The sequence below is a fragment of the Apaloderma vittatum genome, unplaced genomic scaffold (assembly GCF_000703405.1).
Source record: "Apaloderma vittatum isolate BGI_N311 unplaced genomic scaffold, ASM70340v1 scaffold8167, whole genome shotgun sequence".
NCBI lineage: Eukaryota > Metazoa > Chordata > Aves > Trogoniformes > Trogonidae > Apaloderma > Apaloderma vittatum.
Genome location: NW_009727764.1, coordinates 35,044 through 54,873, shown reverse-complemented (window position 1 = coordinate 54,873; position 19,830 = coordinate 35,044). Strand labels below are relative to the sequence as shown.

The window sequence follows — 19,830 nt, the reverse complement described above, 5'->3', positions numbered from 1 at the left end:
CTAGATGATCTTTAAGGCCCCTTCCAACCCTAACAACTCTATGATTACAACCTAAAAGAAACCTCTCTTGAATCCAGTAACATAGAATTACAATCACAACTGAGTCATACACTTGTCAAAAAGTTGCTTTAAGAATTCTTAAACGGCAACTACTCACAAGAAACAAAAATAGAACCCAAATCCTAAGAACACTGTTCTACTGGAGAGGTTTGCACCCAGGAGTAGTTGAGACTACCGAACTGATTAGTAGAGGGTGCAGTAAACATTCCACAACAAGTCCGCAAATTATAAATTATTTAACAAAACATGTGATTACTGACAATGTTAGACCTGTACGTGCACTCAAACAGATGTATTTAACTAAAATACCGTACAGCAACAAGTCTGAATTAGGTAACCACATAGCCAAGTATATACAATCCAATTCCATTTGTTCCTTCAAAGTTAATCTGGGACATCAGTACTAGGCAATACAGAAGCATTTTTTGCTACTTAATACATGTGCTTTTAGCAAAATTGATATCAGTACTGGAAACAGGCAAAACCCTAAGCATTACTCTATGTACAAGCTCAAACTTGTCACAGCAGCAGGATGACACAAAATATCTCGTTTATATCGAGGTACCAACAATTTAAGTATAGAATGCTATACTCGTAATTGACAATTTTTTCTATACTACATTTTACAAAATAATACTTTGACAACGACACTAATTTTTGTAATTATATGACATTTCAGCGTAAATTAGTTTAACTTCTATTTCTCAAGATTTACATAATTGTATAAGATTGCATGTTTTAGCTATTTCTACTGCAGTAATTTGTTTTTTAAACTAATAACCTTATTAGCTTTGCTACTGAAATTTTTTAAACACAGATGCTAAATAGTATCAAAGATTATTCTGCAAATTGTCACATACGGGCGAGTAAAACTGAACTTACAACTCAAAAAGCTCTCTCAAGAGTCAGCTTGCATAGCAACACTAAAACTGAACACCTGGATTTAACAAACTGATTGTACTCTTCACAGATTGTGAAGAGTACCATCATTACCTTGATGGGGCTCTGAGCAACCTGATCTAGTTAAAGATGTCCCTGCTCACTGCAGGGGAATTGGACTAGATGGCCTTTAAAGGTCTCTTCCAACCCAACACATTCTATGATGACCACCGATCAAAACACCTTTGCCGATATTCTTCCCCACTACCACGACTGAATGAGTTTTCACTGACACATCACGACAACCTTTACAAATTAGTACTTGGTTGTCTGTGAACATTGACAACCGTCTCAATTATGGACAATTAAGACAAATCAAAAAAGCCATCTCAGGTATTTATGAGGACAAAATAGAGTACTATTCAAAAATATTACCAAGTAAACTAAAAGTCTGTGCAAATGCATTAAAATATGCCTCAGCCATCCAAAAATATAACCATCTTAACGCAGCAAGTAAAAGATGATGATTTTAGAATAAACAAGTTGGCTGTGTACTGAAAATCTCTTTAAAATGTATCTTCTTCATTTCAAACAAATTCTAGGGCTTATGCAATTAATTTAGCTATCCACGTTGTTTATTTCCGACATCAAGTATTTTCTTTCCTACTGAACCTCCTAAGTTTCAGATACTGGAGCAGTAAAATCAAGATGACATTCAGTTCAATAATGTTTAAAAAAAACAACAAAAAAGTGCAACATGGGGCTGCTGGGGAAAATACTATTTATTTTACATTTAAATACAAATTTGAAATGTGTTGTGGACACATCTGCAGGGTTACAGGTAAAAAATAAAAATGTACAAAGTTACGTCCTGCATGTCTCAAGACTGACACTTAAAAAAATTTTCACAAAATACCAAGAGTTCATCTCTGTAAGAACAGCAAAGATAATAAAGCATACATCTTTTGCTTGGCAGATTATCTTTGTTCCCTCCCTGCATAAAAGTACCTAGAGTTTGTAAACAGTCTTTAAAAGTGTTAATAGCTTCAAGGAATGTGGAATCACAGTTCATATGGATTCGTCCTGCAATGAATTATAATGCTACACAGTAGTTTCGTGCTTCCACAATCCAGTTCTAATATTACCAGTACTGTCTGCAGTGAGCAAGGGGCCATCCTGCCCACTGCTTTTAAGCGGTCCATTCTGACTGGCTAAATTTAAGCCGTAAGATTTTTGCTGGTTTTCAAGTTCTACCGTTATTGGTTTCCTCAGGATATCTTTTTTGTTGTTGGTAGCTATTGTTTTTTCAGTATTTCTGCTACTTTTTGGAAGCGTACTGCAAGCGTCACTGCTGTCCTGCTGGGACTGGTTATACTGACGTTCTCTGTATGCCAGATAGGCTCTTCGGCTCCTCGAATGCCCTTCGCTGTTGCTTTGCCGACTTTTCTGTAAGCCGTTTTGCACGCTTCCTTCCACGCTTGTGGGCACATCGTATGCGTATTCCCTCAACACCGCAAGCCTGCTAGCACGATGGCCCTTGCTTCTGTTCTTGTGATGCCGACTTGGGTGGCCGTTTGTCCGAAACTGTACTTCTAAGGGGGCCACATGCATTTTGATATCGTTATCCACCGAATGTTCCGTAAGACTGTTATCAAGCTGAGGTCCTGTGTTCAGAGACAGAGACGTAGGGTGACATTGAGCTGCTGCAGCTTGTAGGTTCGTGAGTTTACAACCTTGAGAAGAATTTTTTAGGCTTGATGCACTTTTGTTTGTGCACGAAGATTCTGCGCTACTGTTGGTGCACTTAGGGGCCTCTCCGTTGGTTCCACTGGAACTGGAGGGCTGAACATTTACTTGGACTGAATATGTACTCCTTCCAGGGCAGCAAGTTGTTATCCAGGCGTGCCTGACATCTTCCCTGTTAATGCAATGGTGCACCATGAGGAAGGCACTGAGGCTTAAGCATGTCACCCCAAAAAAACAGCTGAAGATCAGGTCCATGGGATAATACAGGGAAACAGACAGAGCTCCAAAGATCCACAGAGCAACATACAAAAGCAAAGTAAGGCCCACTCCCAGCAGCTGGGCTTGAAAACTGTGCTCGTTCTCTAAAGCCGATGTGGAAATCAGTGACACCGACAATGAATCTTGATGAGCCAGCTCCCCGTGTTCGTTGGTGGCCAGGCGCTGCTGCTCCTCAACAGGTTCCTTAAGTTCGTATTTACGCTCAGGGTGACGTTTGAGTTGTATAAATATGCTGAGAAAATACATACAGTTTATGAAAATTATAAAACTAGCTGGTCCATAAAATGCTCCTAAGCTAGGTTCCCAAGTCATCCAGCAACTGGAAAAGAAACAAACCAAAGAATCAAAATTAACATCTTCTCACAAGTCACTTCTGCTTTATCAGTTCACGAGGGTACTTTGAAATGATCTTGGCGGTGTTATGTTTTCTGGAATAATCAGAATTAATTGTAATGAGTACTTAGAAAATCCATGGAATCTTGTGGCAGATCTCTCAGTTATATGATACTTACTAAGGAGCATTAGGTCTGCTGCCATAATTTCGAATGTTTGCTGCTGCTGTTATACCACAAACTATGATAGGGATTCCTCCACCAATAAGGTAGAACCTAAAAAGTAAAGGCAGTAGTTTATCAGTGACTGCTTAATGGCAATGGATCTTATTCAGTCAACATGAAGGAAATGAGAGCTTTCCAGGATTCTGGAAACAAGCAAGTTGTTTAAGAAAATAAATAGGATCACATGCAGTGAAAACTACTTCTGCGACATACAAATCGGTAGCTTGTGTTGTCACCAGGAGACACTTATTTTGATGGCCCTGGACCTTTCCACCGCATTTCAGATTATCCACCATTACTCACCAGAACTTACTGCTGTTTCACTTGAGACACAAACTAACAGTCTGAAATAAATTAAGGCTTTCCTGGAAGTCTAGACACACTAAATATATTCCTTAGTTGCTGAAACCTACAAAGATCAGATTCTGTCATTGGTTTATTCTATATCTTGATGCAGCAATCAGGAGCTGGCCAGATGCAAGAGATCTCTGTGGCAGATTTTACATCTCTTTCAGTAAAAATGACTACATCACTGCCCCAAAGAGGCACCACTGCTCCCACATGAAGAGCTAGGTGAAGCTGGCTCTATACAAGGCATATTGTCACTACTGGGACAGTGAAGCAGTGTGGATTATTGGTATCCAAAGTTCAGTTTGCTCTGTTGAAGGAACACATTTACAATCAGCCTTGAACCACACCAAGATACCAAGTACTGAAACCAAAGAAAAAACAAACCAACGAAAAACGAAACCTACTTGTGTGAAGCTGTGTCTAAGCCTTCAACAATTCTTAAAAGCCCAAATTACAAACCAAAACTATCATGCAGCAAGGAGCTGTAGGAACAGAACAGTAACTAGAAAACATACACAAAGAATGCTAGTGGAGATGCACATGCATTAAAATTTTGGGGCAGAACACTGTACAAGCTGAAACTTTTCCTTAAGTTGGATCAAATGGAGAAAAGCAAAGCTAATAAAATGGATACACAAAAGGTGTTACAATAACTGAACTGCAATGCTGTGCTTTTCAGTACAACATTCAACAAGTATTTGTATTATAGAAATACAAGTCTCTGCATTTACTTTAAACACAGTTACAAAATACTAATATTAGTATTTTTGTTTTCTTTAATGAGATACATCATAAAAAGCATGAAGAGCTTCAGCAAGGTTCTTTGTAAAAGCAGTGCTTTTAGGCAAAAATTTAAAATTGTTTCCTTTGTCTTGGTTAGAGACTGCTGAACAAAATGCTGCTTCTGCACAACAAACTCCATTTCCTTGTACTGACTAGCACCTGAGGACCTCAGTTACTGTCACACCCTCTTCTCTGTCATGGCAATGCAACGCACTTGGCATACAGTTAAGAAATACCGACCAGTGCTAAGCATTGTGCTCTTTTCTCAACAGGGCTACTGTGAGCCACAACAAATCTCCCCTCTAATGCCCACAGCGACTTTCTGAAGAACGCCAGATCCATTTCAAAGTCTTTCCACCTCGTTCATGATTTGTGACAAGATCCCACTGAATGAGTATCACCATCACCAACAAAACTATCTTACACACAATGGATTTTCCTAAATAAAAAATAAATCTTATAACTATGCTAGAGCGGAAGGAAGCTACAGGAACAGAAGATCAGCATAAACATCATGTCTACCTATCATCTGCAAGGTGCACTTCTTTAAACCCAAAGAACGTAAAGCAGAGTAATGTAAATATCGAGATAAGGACAAAAACATGTACGTACATACATTCAACGGGACTTTTTTTTCCTGTTCCTAAAGGCCCTTTTGTAATTCTGGAAAGGCATATGGAGGAGGAACACAAACAGCATGGACGCAAACAGAGAATCAGGGAAAGAACTCATTGGGTGAAGAAACAAGGGGCTTGAAAACAGCAGGTGACCGGTTCCAAACAAGCAAGAAACCTTTTGCACACTATGGACCATTTTGTTTTAAATGTAATTTTAAAAGACAACTGAATGAACAATAATTAAAAATACCTTTATAGCTGTTTCATGCAAAAACACATCTATCTGACTGAGGAAAATCCTGATCTGCAAGAAGTTTGACATTGAGAATATCTGAAAAATATGAAGCATGTTTGCTTTGTACTGATACTTGTCTCTGGAGTTACAGATGAGACATCCAGCTATGAAATGGTATTTAAATGTTTATATCTAAGTAGGGTTGAGCCTGTGAGGCTGGTAATTTTACTGTAACATTTTCCAAAGAAAGAAGTCCATGAAAAATTACACAAAATACAAAAAATAAATAAAAATATCACAACAGCTGTAAGAAAGGCTACTCAGCATCCTGCTGGAAGGCACAGAGTTTGAGATAGGCATGATATCCTACAGTGACTACAACAGATTTACTTTTTCTTAAAAAAAAAAAAAGTAAAGGAAAGTAAAGATAGTATTTAAGTAGTATAAATATTGATCTTTAACCTTCCAACTTTTCAATTAAATATTTTTATATGCTTGTATATAGTACAGATTTTACATTAGTTGACATTAAGGAAAGCATTTTGATATTTTGCAGTCTCCGTACTTTAAATCAACCCTTGTATTTGCCTGTAAGTAATGTAAGTTAATCAACTTCTGCCACCTTGTGGAGAATGTCAGCTTGGCAGTTTTTAATTAATATCCAGAAGCTCAGTGAGCCGCAACAAAGTACGCTAACATTTCCTATTAAAAATATTTCACACAGCGTGACTTTCACAGATAATTCAGTTTGTCCCATTTCACTGATTTCAGAAATAAAAATACCAAGAGGACTGCTTCACAAAGGACACTATTTTCATTTGGTCACGTGTGACACATTTTTCAAATTGTTAGTAAACAATCTTTGGAAAACATATTAAACTACTTCCTTAATGTTAACTGTGTAATAATACAGTTCTCCAAATTCTCTCTTCTAAGAGAATTTAATGGGAAGTGTTGCTATCCAAAGTCTGAAACAAAGCCCCAATGGTGAATCTGAATCTCTATCACTTTCTCAATTTACAAACCAGGACCGCAGCATTGCAAAAGTAATATGCTAAGACCAATCATCCTTCACTTTATTCTCAGTAACATAATGGTGATGAACAGAAAAATCTGGAAAGGTCTTAACAGACCCAGAAAGAAAATTTTATACAAAACGCACTTCCAAGAACTCAGTAGTGACCTGTTACACTTTGTGGTCAGAATATAAGCATAGCAACCTGGGAAATAATGTGTGGCTGAAACAAACAATACGCTCACCTCAGCATTGGTCTGGGCGGAGGAGGTGGCTCATCAGGATCTTGACATCTTTTTGCTTTTTTGGTTACTTGTTTGTAAATATTACGAGATGTCACTCCCAGCCACAGTACTGTCGCCAGAGTGGAATAATGGAGAATTATCCCTACCTTAAAAAAAAAAAAAAAAAAAGAAAAAATGAAGCCCCAAACATTTCCTTTCTAGAAGTTAAGCATTTAAATCATTTAACATTACTACTTGCATAAAGTCTGAATATTCGAAAGCTCAGCTGAAGAGACTGAAATAGGGCTGCTCTAAATGCCAAGGCACTGTGGTGTTTAGAAAAGTAAAATAAGTTATGCAAAGCCATCTTATCAGTAGAGTCTGGAAAGGCTACATAAAGCTGCAATTGCTTCCAGCGGAAGGAAAATTCATTAACGCAGGAAGAACTTTGCTGGCCAACATTATTAAGGTTACAGAACCATACACTTTAGGAAACTGTATTTTATGAAACACTTTAAAGTGTGCTGTGTTACAGATATTCAAACTGAAGTAAGGAACAGTAAGCTAATGATATTTTGGTAACTATGTAGCAGGTGGCAAAAACCAAGATAGATAATGCTCATCAGTAAATGCAATAAAATGGGGAAAAAAAAGTGTTATACTTTAGATATTTAACTCGCACAAACATTAAGGCAAAGTCAGCCTCACAGACTGACTGGGCACTGCTGTTAAGAAAATGGTTGTCTGTCAGATCCTTCTGCATCTGTATTATTTTATAAATGCAACACTGTTTCCTTAAAAGAAGTTCTGGGAATTCCCAAGTCCCCAGGGTTTTGTCGAGGAACAGCACAATCTCCTTGCCCTGTATTTCCTTACATACAAGCCAACAGTGGGACAAAGTGACTGCAAGAACTAGGTTTCATATACCCCTTAAATGACAGCACATGTGCATGGAAGAGGTGACCGTTAAGTTTCTGTTAAGATGACTGGAGAGGTTTGGTTTTTTCCCCGCAAGTTTCAATCGCAAGTAAAAACACAACCCATGCATATCACTGAAATTCTCTTGGAAGATTACTGTCTCAGGAAGGCAAGAAAAGAGTTGAAGAGATCACAGAATCACAGAATTGTTGAGGTTGGAAAAGACCTCTGAGATCATCAAGTCCAGCCTGTGACCCAACACCATCACACTGGCCAGCCCACGGCACTAAGTACCACATCCAGCCTCTCCTTAAACACCTCCAGGGACGGTGACTCCACCACTTCCCTGGGCAGTGCCTGATCATAGTTTGATGAACTGTAACCTCTATGTATGTGTGCATGTACACACACACGCATGCAGAGAGACTAACATTCACTTTACACTTGTAGTAGAAACACGAGGGATGTATTTTATTGCAACGCTTTGAACTGTCAACTTAATAACTATTGTAAACTAAAAAGGAGGGGCTAGTGAGGAATGTGAAGCTCAAAGGCAGCCATGGCTGCAGTGACCAAGAGATGGTGGATGTTCAAGATCCTTAGGACAGTGAGGAGGGCACACAGCAAGCTCACTACCCTGGGATGCAGGAGAGCAGACTTTGACTTCTTCAAGGACCAGCTTGGTGGAGGACCATGGGGTACAGCCCTGGATAGAAAAGGGGCCCTAAGAAGGCTGGATAATACCAAAGGATCACCCCTCCAAGCTCAGAAGCAATGCACCCTTACAAAGAGATAGTCAAAAACGTCAGGAGGCCTCTACAGATTAACAAGGAGCTCCTGGACAAACTCAAATACAAAAAGGAAGCCTATAGAGGGTGGAAGCAAGGACAGGTAAACTGGAAAGAACACAGAGAAATTGTCTGAGCAGCCAGGAATGCGGTTAGGAAAGCTAAAGCTGCGACAGAAATAAATCTGGCCATGGACATCAAGGGCAACAAGAAAAACTTCTATGTATTTTGGTGATAAAAGGAAGACTAGGGAAAATGTGAGCCCTCTCTGGAATGAAACAGGAAACTTGCTTACCCAGGACATGGAGAAGGCTGAGGTACTTAATGACTTTTTTGCCTCAGTCTTCACCAGAAAGTGCTCCAGCCACACTGCTCAGGTTGCAGAAGGCGAAGGCAGGGACTAGGAGAAGAACTGCCACCTGTAGAAGAATCAGGTTCAAGACCATCTAATGAACCTGAAGGTGCCCAAGTCCCATGAGATGCATCCACAGATCCTGACAGAACTGGTGGATGAAGTTGCTAAATCACTATCCATCATATCTAAGAAATCAGGACAGTCCAGTGAGGTTCTCACTGACTGGAAAAGGAGAAACATAACCCTCATTTTTAAAAAAAGGCAAAAAAAAAAAACCTGGGGAACTACGGGCAAAAGAAAACCTGGGGAACTACAGGCAAAAGAAAACCTGGGGAACTACAGGCAAGTTAGCTTCACCTGGGTGTCCAGCAATATCCTCCAGGAAACTATGCTAAGGCTAGGGAAAATGAGGTGATCGGTGACAGCCAACACAGCTGCACTAAGGACAAACTGTGCCTGACAAATTTGGTGGCCTTCTATGATGCGGCTACAGAGTTGGTGAATAAGGGAAGAGCAGCTGACATCATCTACTTGGACTTGTGCAGAGAGTTTGACACTGTCCTGCAGAACATCCTTGTCTCTAAATTGGAGAGGCATGGATTTGATGGATGGACTGCTTGCTGTACAAGCAATTGGCTGGATGGTTGCACTCTGCAAGTTGTTGTCAATGGCTCTATCTCCAAGTGGAGTGACGAGTGGTGTTGGGACGGGTGTCAAGGGTCAGTACTGGGACTGGTGCAGTTTAACATGTTTGTTGGTGACGTGGACAATGGTTTCGAGAAGCACCCTCTGCAAGTTTGCCAACGACACCAAGCTGTGTGGTGCTGTCAACACACTGGAGGAAAGGGATGCCATCCAGAGGGACCTGGACAGGCTCGAGAGCTGGGTCCATGCAAACCTCAAAAAGTTCAACAAGGCCAAGTGCAAGGTCCGGCACCTGAGTCAGGGCAATGCCAAGTGCAAATATAGGCTGGACTGAAAACTGGCTTCAGAGCAGCTCAACATGACCTGGCACTGTGCACACGCAGCACCCTGAATGCCCGTGCAGCCTGGGCTGCATGAAAAAGCGTGGCCAGTGGATCAAGGGAGGAGATCCTTCCCCTCTGTTCTTGGGAGATCCCTTCCTGAAGTTCTGTCTTCAGCTCTGGGTTCTTTGACCAGAAAAAATTCTGTCTCGCCATCCCTTGAAGTTATACTGAACAAATGGAAATAAATATTTTAGTACCTACAGAAATCAGTTTTGACATGGTCTGTAAAGACCACATACAGGCTTATAAAGCAATTTCATAAGTATGAAAAAACAGGTAAAATTTTGGAGGTTTGTGGTGGCATTTTGGGAAAAAATTCTGTTGCACTGCTAAAATACTGTCCCAGTTTTCAAAGCAACGAACTAGTTTTACCTTCATAGCTGGATAAAAATGTACAAGAAATATTTAAGGTAAGAAAGAAATTGATTTTTGTCTAACTTTTACATTCTGATAAAAATGCTTGTACAGTACTACTGTTCCGCATGACACAAGGGAGATGTATACAGATAGAGGAGTATGCAACTGGTAACTAATTTTTTCCAGTGTTTGCATATTTACTTACTGCTTGGCAAATGCTGGCATTACTGGTCTGAGTCACGCCTCCAATAAACATCACACATGTCAGGAAAATATGAAAGCTCAGGTTAACTAGCATATGCCAGCTTTTTACACTGATCCTGATCACACTGTTAAAAGAAACAAATCAGACAACATAAAACACAGCTGCATTATTGTCTTTCAGAAACTAGCAAGATACACTTGTGATAAATGAGATACAATTACTGTTAATGATTGTTTGACTACCACATACTTTGTAATCAAGTATCTCTGGTCTTCATTACAAGAAATTAAAGCACCCTCTTATTAACTAGCTTTATACAACTATTTGGGGCCTGATTCAAAAATTTTAGGCTTCAAGCTTTCCAATCAACAGAAATGTAAAAGGCTGAATAATTTGTTAAATTCCACCATCATCTCTTTCTTCATTTCTGTTTCATGATGAAAGGGATACAGGGTTATAAAAGCTAAATTGCCATCCTTAAGCACACATGAAATAGCTACTTGCTTAACTGTTGGTTTGCATCAACTAATTTCATAGGAAAAAAAAAAAGCAATTACTATATCATGTTCCTATCTAGAAGAAAAAGTAGTCCTAAGCACTATGAAACTATTTTTTGTAGTCTAGTAATTTTGACTCATACCTGTGATGGTATATGTAACTGACTATGATCATCAACAGGCACATTAGCAAAACCATGGCAGTAGCGTAAATTACTGGATGCAAAAGATCAGCTGGCTGTGTATATAATTCAGCTCCCGTCAAGTCCTGACAAGAAAAACAAAATTAACATTAGTCTATCTCTTGATAGAAAACAAAATAAAGAAGTAACGGGAACCTTCTAGATGAAAGCCCTTTTCCTTAACACACCCCTGACCCTCCAATTACTTTTTATTTGATGCTCGTGGATTTCTTCCACAATTGCATGCTATTCTGGCTAACCTTTATAAATGCAGTCACATATCTTATAGAACAACTTAAACCACATGTATGTTTGAATATACAGAAAAGAGTTAGAAGCTTATAGATACACACAATTTTCTTAAAACATTTTCTTAAAACATTTATGCATATAGTATGTAGAACTCTGTGTTTCAGTTATGATTATCATTTTCTGCAACAACACAAAGAACATTACAGAAAGTGCCTTGACCAAATTTGCAGATGATGTTCTAGACTGGGGAGACCTATCAGTAGATTGGAGGATATTCAGAGGGATGCTAGCAAGCCAGAGAGATGAGTTGATAAAACATCATGAAACTTAGCAAAGAAAAATGTGAAAAAGATCTGCATCTGGTATGGAATAACCCATGCATGTGACAACATAGGCTGGGCACTTGTACGAAGAGAAAGCAACTGAAGACCCACTTGAGAGTACTGACAGGTAAAAGTGACCACAAGTCAGCAGCGCAGGCTCGAGCCCTAGGCCACATCTGTGAAACCACAGCAAGTGGATGAACTGATTACTCTCCTCTGTTCAGCACTGAGACCATCTCTGCAGAACTGTCTTCAAGTTTGAGGCTCCCCAGTACAAGCAAGGCACTGCCACACTGGATGGAGCAAGTTAACAGATTCCTGGGACGACTAGCGGGCTGAAGCACACAATGTTCAAGACTGAAAAAAGCTGGGTTTGTTCCTCTGTAAGAAGAAAAGGAAGATGGAAGAAAACTCGTTATTGAACTACCTACTGGAATGGTATAAAGAAGACTGAGTCAATCTCTTCTTGGAGATGAACCATGAAATAGTGAGAGGCAATGGACACTATCAGCAACATGGAAAACTCTGATTAGATACAAGAAAAAAAATTATGATGAAAGCAGTCACATACTGCCCAGAGAGACTGTGTAATCTCTGTCCTTGGAAATACTCAAAACTTGACTGAATATGACCTGGAGGAATATGATCTGACTTTGAAGCTGATCAAACTTCGAGCAGGTAATTGGACCAAATGATACCCAGATTTTCCTACCAGACTGTTATTTTACGATTGTTGCTTGACCGGAATAGATAGTTCAGAAAGAATTCAACAGCCCTTAAGCATCATTGAAGTTTTCTGAACCCACCTGTCAAAATATTACTCAAGGAGTAAGCATGAAATGGAACCTTGGCCTGTTAAAAGTATGGCAGCATTTCAAATAACATCTGAGAAGTGACATTTTCATTTACTAACAAGAATCAGAAGAAGAAAGAATTCTGTTTGGATGCCATTACAATTTATTATGATTCTGTTTTCATAATGGTAGGGAACACTGAAAAAATCTGGAAAATTTCAGTCTCTTCCAGCACAAAATAAAACAACTTTGCTTAACTAAGATTAGCAGAAAAATCTATTAAGAAGAATTTTTCAGACCAGACAGGATAATAGAAAACTGTCTCACCTACAATTCTGAGTGAGAATCACTCTTAAGCCTCTTGAGTTGACAACATTCAAAAGTACACTAAGGGAAAAGAGAATAAATTTGGCATTCACAAAGCACAGAAGAACATTAGGAGGAAGCTTCAGTCTGTTTTGAGAAAAATCACATTGATACATAGTCCATTTTTAAGGTTAAGATGGGTAATCTGATTTCATGGACAGGAGAAGAGTTCTTGAATCGAGGCTTACAATTAAATTACAGTCAGCAGTCTCTTCACCACTGCTTCAATTATTCTTTCATCAGAATACAAATCTGTTATTTCTAACTGACTCACCTATCTCACTTCAAGCCAATTTCATTAGACTGCCAGTTTAATACATTTGGTTTTCTTTGGCACCTGGAAGAAAACTCTTTGAGAAACATCTCAAGATATTGTGCCTCAGGCAGCCGATGTCATCTGATTTCAACACTACCCCTGGGCTGGTTGATGCCTGGCTGGAGATCCCCAGAAACTCGCTGCTGCTACAACCGTGAGCTAATGTATGGTCACACACATGTGGGTGCTGGGGAAGAGACAACACAGGAGAGTTCCCGTTGCTGCTTCCGGATTGGTGACAGGTAACAACGTGTCATGCATTTAGTGGTGTGAACGTCGAGAAGAAAAGCTACAAAATGGCAAGGTTTACAACATTAAGATATCTGAGTTTTAAAACTCGGTATGCTTAGCCATGCTGGCAAAGGAAATACTACATCAATGGAATTCTTTCTGACTGCACTGATATTTTTAATCAGACCTGCTAAAAGGAGTGAGAGGAGCTAATAATGTTATTTCTGAGCTAAAATAAGCCTAAATAACAGTTTACGGAAAAAACGTACAGTAAAACAACAAAAGAGATAACATTAAGAAGAATATTGGGCTGTTTATAGCCAACTAGTAGAACTCTGTTTCTTCTCAACCACCATTGCTGTTTTTTTTCCTTTGCTTTAGGCCTGTAACAACAAAATCTCAGCTCAGCCTCTTGGTTATCTTTTCTATTACTAAACAGTGGTTAAAATGACTTCCAAATAAATACAAAATAAAAAATGTTGTAACTGTTATCTTCCTAAATCACTAGATTACAAAACCAGGCACTCACTTATGGGTTTCTTTATCAGATAGGACTTTACACTATGTTCTGAGATATATAAAGATGGGCCAGTACATTACAACCTGCTTTCTTCTACACATATATGTGCCAAATAACTCTGGCTAAGTCATTTGCCCTCCAGCCAGGATGACAGAATATTGCATTAAGGTCCCTCCTGCCACTGCTGTTCAGGTATCTGATGTTAATGACTACTGCTGAATTAAAAGCCAAACTTCTAAAATTGAACCTAGAAGAATTTCCCATGAGCCAGGAGACCAGAACCCAGAGTTTCACAACAATGATAAGAGTTTACAAATGAAATACGCTATTAAGGCTCTCTTAATATATACAGATAGGCACTATGAAAACCTTTTTCAGCAGCTACTTAGATATGCAGAGCTTTTGCAACATATTAACTGTGTGCAAGGAACATCTAATAGATAAACATTATTCTGTCCTCCTCCACTATCCCCGCCTCTCCAGTGCCTACAGCCTAACATTTTGGGAAATAGCAAAATATTTAAAGAATATCAGTTTTGATCAAGCCTAGAATGAAAGCCACTGGCAGAAAAGGAAGGAAGTTGACTCTTCCTCTAACCTTTCGACTTCTGTTTGTCAACAGTTCTCTCTATATATCTCACAATAAGATACTGATACTATCTTACCACATATTAATTTAGAAATAAGTCATTTATAGCAGCAGATTGAATATGCCTTTCGTTTTTCTTCCTCCAGGTGGCAGAAACGTGACCAATTTAAAGCATATTTTCTCTTTACAGGCATACTACACATACAAATGAAGTTTAATTCCATTTTAAAGAACACTATTATGCTTCAGGAAAGGACTGATATTTTTCAAATATTTAAAGAAGGGAACTATGGGATTACGCCTGTTTGAAGTAATTTACCTCCAAAGGTACTGTTTTAAAGTGAAAAGTTGTTCTCTTTAAGCTCTTTTACAGAGCTTTGCACGTAAATCTTAAGTTATTTATGCTCAGCATTTTGGTACTCTATTATTTAATTCTCAATAGGAATATTTTTGAAAATTTGAGTTGCAAAAGAAAACCAGCAACTTCTCAAATATATATGCTTAATTATAAGAGCACATTAGCTACAATAAAACCTACAGAAAATTTTACTTAACAATACTTACTAAACTTCTATTTCACTCAACTTCCTACTAGCCTGCCATTTATGTATGACATTTTACAGTTCAGCATCTGACAATTTCATCATTTAGCAGGTGATGACTGATAAGAAGGGTAGCAGCCACCATCTGAAAAATCCCAGAAGCTTCCCAGGCCAAATTCTGAAATCAAGAGCTCTGGGAACCAACAAAGCAGAAATCCTACTTAGTAACTGTGGAGCACTAGATGAAAGTGTCTCGCTCCCTACTTCTTCAACTACCACCACATTTTCCAACTGGTTAGCCATTTTATTGATATCAATATGCTCAGATACCATTTTGTAAGCAATGTTTCAAAAATACTTTGAAGACTAACTCAGTGTTTTGCCTTCCCCCTGCCCCTGCCTTCTCAATCAATGTCTTGTGGTAACAGACCTACATACTAGTGAATGAATAGCTAACTCGCAGTGAAATAACTACCTCTGGTTACAGATCATGGCAAAAAAATAAAAACAAACAAACCTCAAAAACAGTCCTGTCAGGCAAAGCTAAAAATTTTAATGTAACACAGGGAACATAGCTTTTTTTGACTATATTCCTTTATTTTAAAGTTCAAAAAAGCCCATTTGATTAAGTAGCTTCTTAAAATGGCCTCCTATAACATATATCTCAAAGATTCCTTTGTCAAGTATATTCAGCAGTTAATTCTACTTTGAAAGGTTTCCACTTAAACATCAGCTTACATAAACATTCATGTTGAAGATTTATTTCTTCTGTCCATTTTACGTTCGTTTTCTTTAAAGCAAGAAAAAACCCAAACAGCAATGCATTGGAATGTTTTTAAGTACCAGAAAGAGACAGGTAATTCTGTGTGCCATACCATTAAAACTGCATAGTTGCTGAGGGAGTAGCACTGAATCGTAGTAATATTTTCATCGGACAGAAGAATGCGACAACCATCAGATTTCCATCCTCCTTGTCCGTTCAGGAGATCAAAGTCCCACTGAGCTGCAACAGCATCTGCTCCGTGCGCAATGCGCCGCAGCGTCACATTTATAGGAACGTGGTGGCTGCCGAGGTTTAAACCATCTGTTACAGAAGAGAAGGATTTGCATGTAACATGTAACACATAAATGCTAAAAGCCTTTCAGAAGATATAGACCAGTCAAAACAAAGGAGTTAAAAATTGTTCCTATTTTTAAAGATAATCAAAAAGGAATAATAAAAACAAACCTATCTTCGCAAGAATAACTGGTGTTACAACTGTACGACGTTTCCCATCGTCAGCCAGATTTGTTGAATTTCCTGTTGCTGGAAAAAGCTTTCCGTTGCGAAATGCAATGAGCTGAAGCTTGTAGACAGATTCATCCGCTGGTCTGATTTCTCTTTTTTGCTTTTGGGTGAAAAGGGAAGCTGGCAACTGGATAGAAGCCTCTACAATTGTGTTCTAGAAATAAAGAGATTTAAATAAAAAGTTTAAAATAAAGAAATAAAGTTTTAAAGAGAAAATGAAATTCTTCACAGGGATTAAATTAGCAACTCCTCCAAGTGAACAGCATCAGAGATTAATGCACTTGGCAGACTATGCATTCTGACAAACTTATTTGACAGTGTTTCCAAGTAACCCATGAAAAAAATAGTTGCATTAAGGCTACTGAAGTTTTTTTTCTTTAAAAAAATGTTCAAAGTTTTGATTCTGTATTTTACTTTTTACAGAGCATAAAATTGAAGCTGACATCAATAAACTGTTACAAGAGTTTTCTGTATTAGACTACTGGCAACTAAGCAGCAACCAAGGCAAACAACACAAGAGAAATGCTGTAATTGTGCATTAGTACCATTCAAAATAAAATGCAGTATACAGACAAGTGTTTCCATTCTATACACACGCCCACACACCCACACATGTCTCTGTATGTATACACACACACATGAAGTTATCCTTTCAGGTACATTTTCTACTTCCTGCTTAATTACAATATCACTCTGAGAAGAATACTTCAGATATTTAAGATGTCTGTGAATATCTGATTTACTATGTAAAAAAGGTGAAAATACAGCAAAACAAAGCCAAGTATTATTATGACCTAGGGAGTATTTCAATTTCCACATGAAAGCATCTTTCAGTTTAAGATGTTTTAATAAAGAAAACCACACCTTCTTATTAAAAATCACATCCATTAGAAAATTCTTCCATAATCCAACTATATTATCATCTGTCTCTTATATTTTGTCACAGTCATTCTGAATTACATAGAAATGCTACTTTAACATTAGAAATCCATAATATATTATTAGTAGTAGTAATTAACAGCTTGCTTTCCAAATGGTTCATATTTAATATTTAACTACAAAGTCAGTAGGGAAACAATAAGTATCCAACCTTTAAAGCCAGACTTGAAAGTGTATTTGAAACATTGCACTTAAAGCTTAATTGTTTATCTAGATTTCCATCTGGATCTCTTCTCCCATAATCACTGAGTCCTGTACGGTCTGATGTAGCCACTTTCTGAAATACGGTGCACGTCATCCCAGTGAAACCAGCAGCCTTTATTACATAAGCCTCAAGAGCAATATTTGGAGAATACTGTGACAACAAAAATCAAACATTAAATAATTTTACACACCACCAGAAGAATAATAAATAATCTTATAGGGATTCTCTGCCATAACAGAGAAACACACACAGAAAACCATTCCTGTTTATCTGGCAGGGATAAATCTGTTCAGAGTATTTCTCTTCTCCCTACAGAAATAGCAGGCATTTCAGATAATGCCACCATCTATTAAGAAAAATAAAAAGCTATTGAAACTCAAGAGCCAGCAAAATGTCTTCTAAATAAATAAATTTATACTTACAGTAGAATAAACTTGAGCTCCATTTGCAAGCCGATACGTAGCAATTTTCTGTAGACATTGTACAATTCTAGTGCAAGCCTTGGCTTCCCTCTGTGCCATCCAGAGAACACGTTCATCGGCCAACATAATGTTACTCGCTATATCCACCATCACGTCACCAAGCTAAAAGGAAAGAGAAATAAGACAATTTTATATCTTTGAAAGCGTTCATCAAGCAGGATCATTATCAGAAAAATACAAAGCGACTTGTCAGCACAAAAAGCAAAAGGAAATTGGTTGTTCCTATTTTAATCACTGCTTGTCACACTGAGATACTGAAATACTTTGACTCAGACATTTACCTCCATCCAAGAAAACTGTTATGCCAAACTAATTTATCTGTTGACATTATACTTAGAAAGCAAAACCTTCAGAAATAGGGAGATTTCATTAAAAGTAAAAAGTGTAATACTCTGCATTCTACTGTACTGTTTAAAAGAACTATCCATCAACTTTAAACCTAAAATCCACTATAAATCAACAATAACACACTTTGCATATACACGGGAAGAGAATAAACAAGAGTAATACAGGCAAAAATTAGCATGCAGCCCTTCTGCTTCTCTTCCTTTCATAATGTCTGCCTTTTCTCCGATTCCTTCCTTGCTTGCCTTCCATTTTGCATGAACTGTTCTAGGTCACAGGTTATACATGAGACAGATAGCAAATAACTACAGGTATCAGAGCTGCTTTCAAACCACCACTTTACATTGTTCTAAGTTTATGCTCATGCTCCCTACCCTGTCTTCTGGAAGACACACAAACACAAGCAATAAAAGTAATTCATTTATTTAGGCTGCAATTCTGCCAAAACTATTGAGCAGCCACATTTCACAACATTGACCTACACCAGTTTTTCACAACATTTAAGAAACAGTGACCAATACTGCACCAAAAAATGAAGATGCCTGTATTTTTCTAGTTGAATTAAGTGAAACACACTTCACAGTGACTAAATTTTGGGACAGGAATTTTCTGTGTAAAGAGAGGCATGGTTGGGAACACATCTCCTTTACTATCCAGTCCTCCTAATCTCTTTTTGGAATATTACTAATAAGGAGAGAACACAGTAGTTAGCTCTTCTTTTTAAAAATCTTGAAATGTAAAGGCAAGAACAAGAATATGAAAAAGATTTACCATTTTAAGAACTGCCTCTGTTAGGGACAGAAGTAAACATTCTTAACAGCCAACACAGCATTTGCAGGCTGTAGCCCTTGTCATTAAATTTTCAGGAATGATTCAAAGTTCAGTTAATTGAAGATGCTTATTACAACTTATTACTACTTGAAAACTGGTAACGTTTTACACATCAACAAGTGATGGTTGTACAATAAATTATCAGTACTAAGATCCCAAAGGATCTCAAGTTGTTTCCTATTTCATAATTCTAAAAAAAACCACTAGGCATTGTTTCCTGTTTATCAAGGTATGTAGTTTTTCCAACTGCATTCTAGCTTAAGACAATCTGCTGAGACCTTCCTGAATATTTGTCTTCAGTTTGTTTCTTCTTCTCACATGAAAAAGCTGTTAAATGGATCTTTTTATAATTTACAGTGTTTCTCTTTCAGAATAACCACTGTAACCCAAACTAAAGAATTGACAATAAGATGGTATAAGTGAATACAGTGTTAAGAAAAAGTTTGTAGGGTAATATAACCTAATAAGAACTCTGATTAGTAGCTACCAAAAATTAAAGGAATTTGCACTCATGTTCCTTCAATATGTCAGCAAATCAAAGGTTGACTTCAAATCAAACCATTTAAGATAAAAAGAATACATAATCTAAGACCAAAACTATGTACGAATTTAACTTAGATTTTTTCATATCATCTATTATCTTCAAATATGGCAAAGTAAGACCAGATTGTGTCATTCCGTAGACCATAAGTGGCAGCTGAGAAAAAAAATCCTTAAAATTTAAAAAGTTA

At 37.9% G+C, this 19,830-nt stretch overlaps 1 protein-coding gene across 1 annotated transcript in view; it reads right to left on the bottom strand.

Annotated features, from left to right (window-relative positions):
• Nucleotides 1-1,703: 1,703 nt before the first annotated feature.
• Nucleotides 1,704-19,830, bottom strand: part of GPR125 (G protein-coupled receptor 125) — a gene marked incomplete at its 5' end in the record, with an annotated part of 44,106 nt that continues 25,979 nt past the window's right edge. The window contains 9 exons of the mRNA XM_009873800.1: nt 1,704-3,283; nt 3,477-3,572; nt 6,768-6,913; nt 10,398-10,521; nt 11,038-11,162; nt 15,885-16,093; nt 16,238-16,451; nt 17,388-17,591; nt 17,864-18,025. Coding sequence (XP_009872102.1) covers nt 2,041-3,283; nt 3,477-3,572; nt 6,768-6,913; nt 10,398-10,521; nt 11,038-11,162; nt 15,885-16,093; nt 16,238-16,451; nt 17,388-17,591; nt 17,864-18,025 — 2,523 coding nt within the window. The remainder of the gene's footprint in view (nt 3,284-3,476; nt 3,573-6,767; nt 6,914-10,397; nt 10,522-11,037; nt 11,163-15,884; nt 16,094-16,237; nt 16,452-17,387; nt 17,592-17,863; nt 18,026-19,830) is intronic.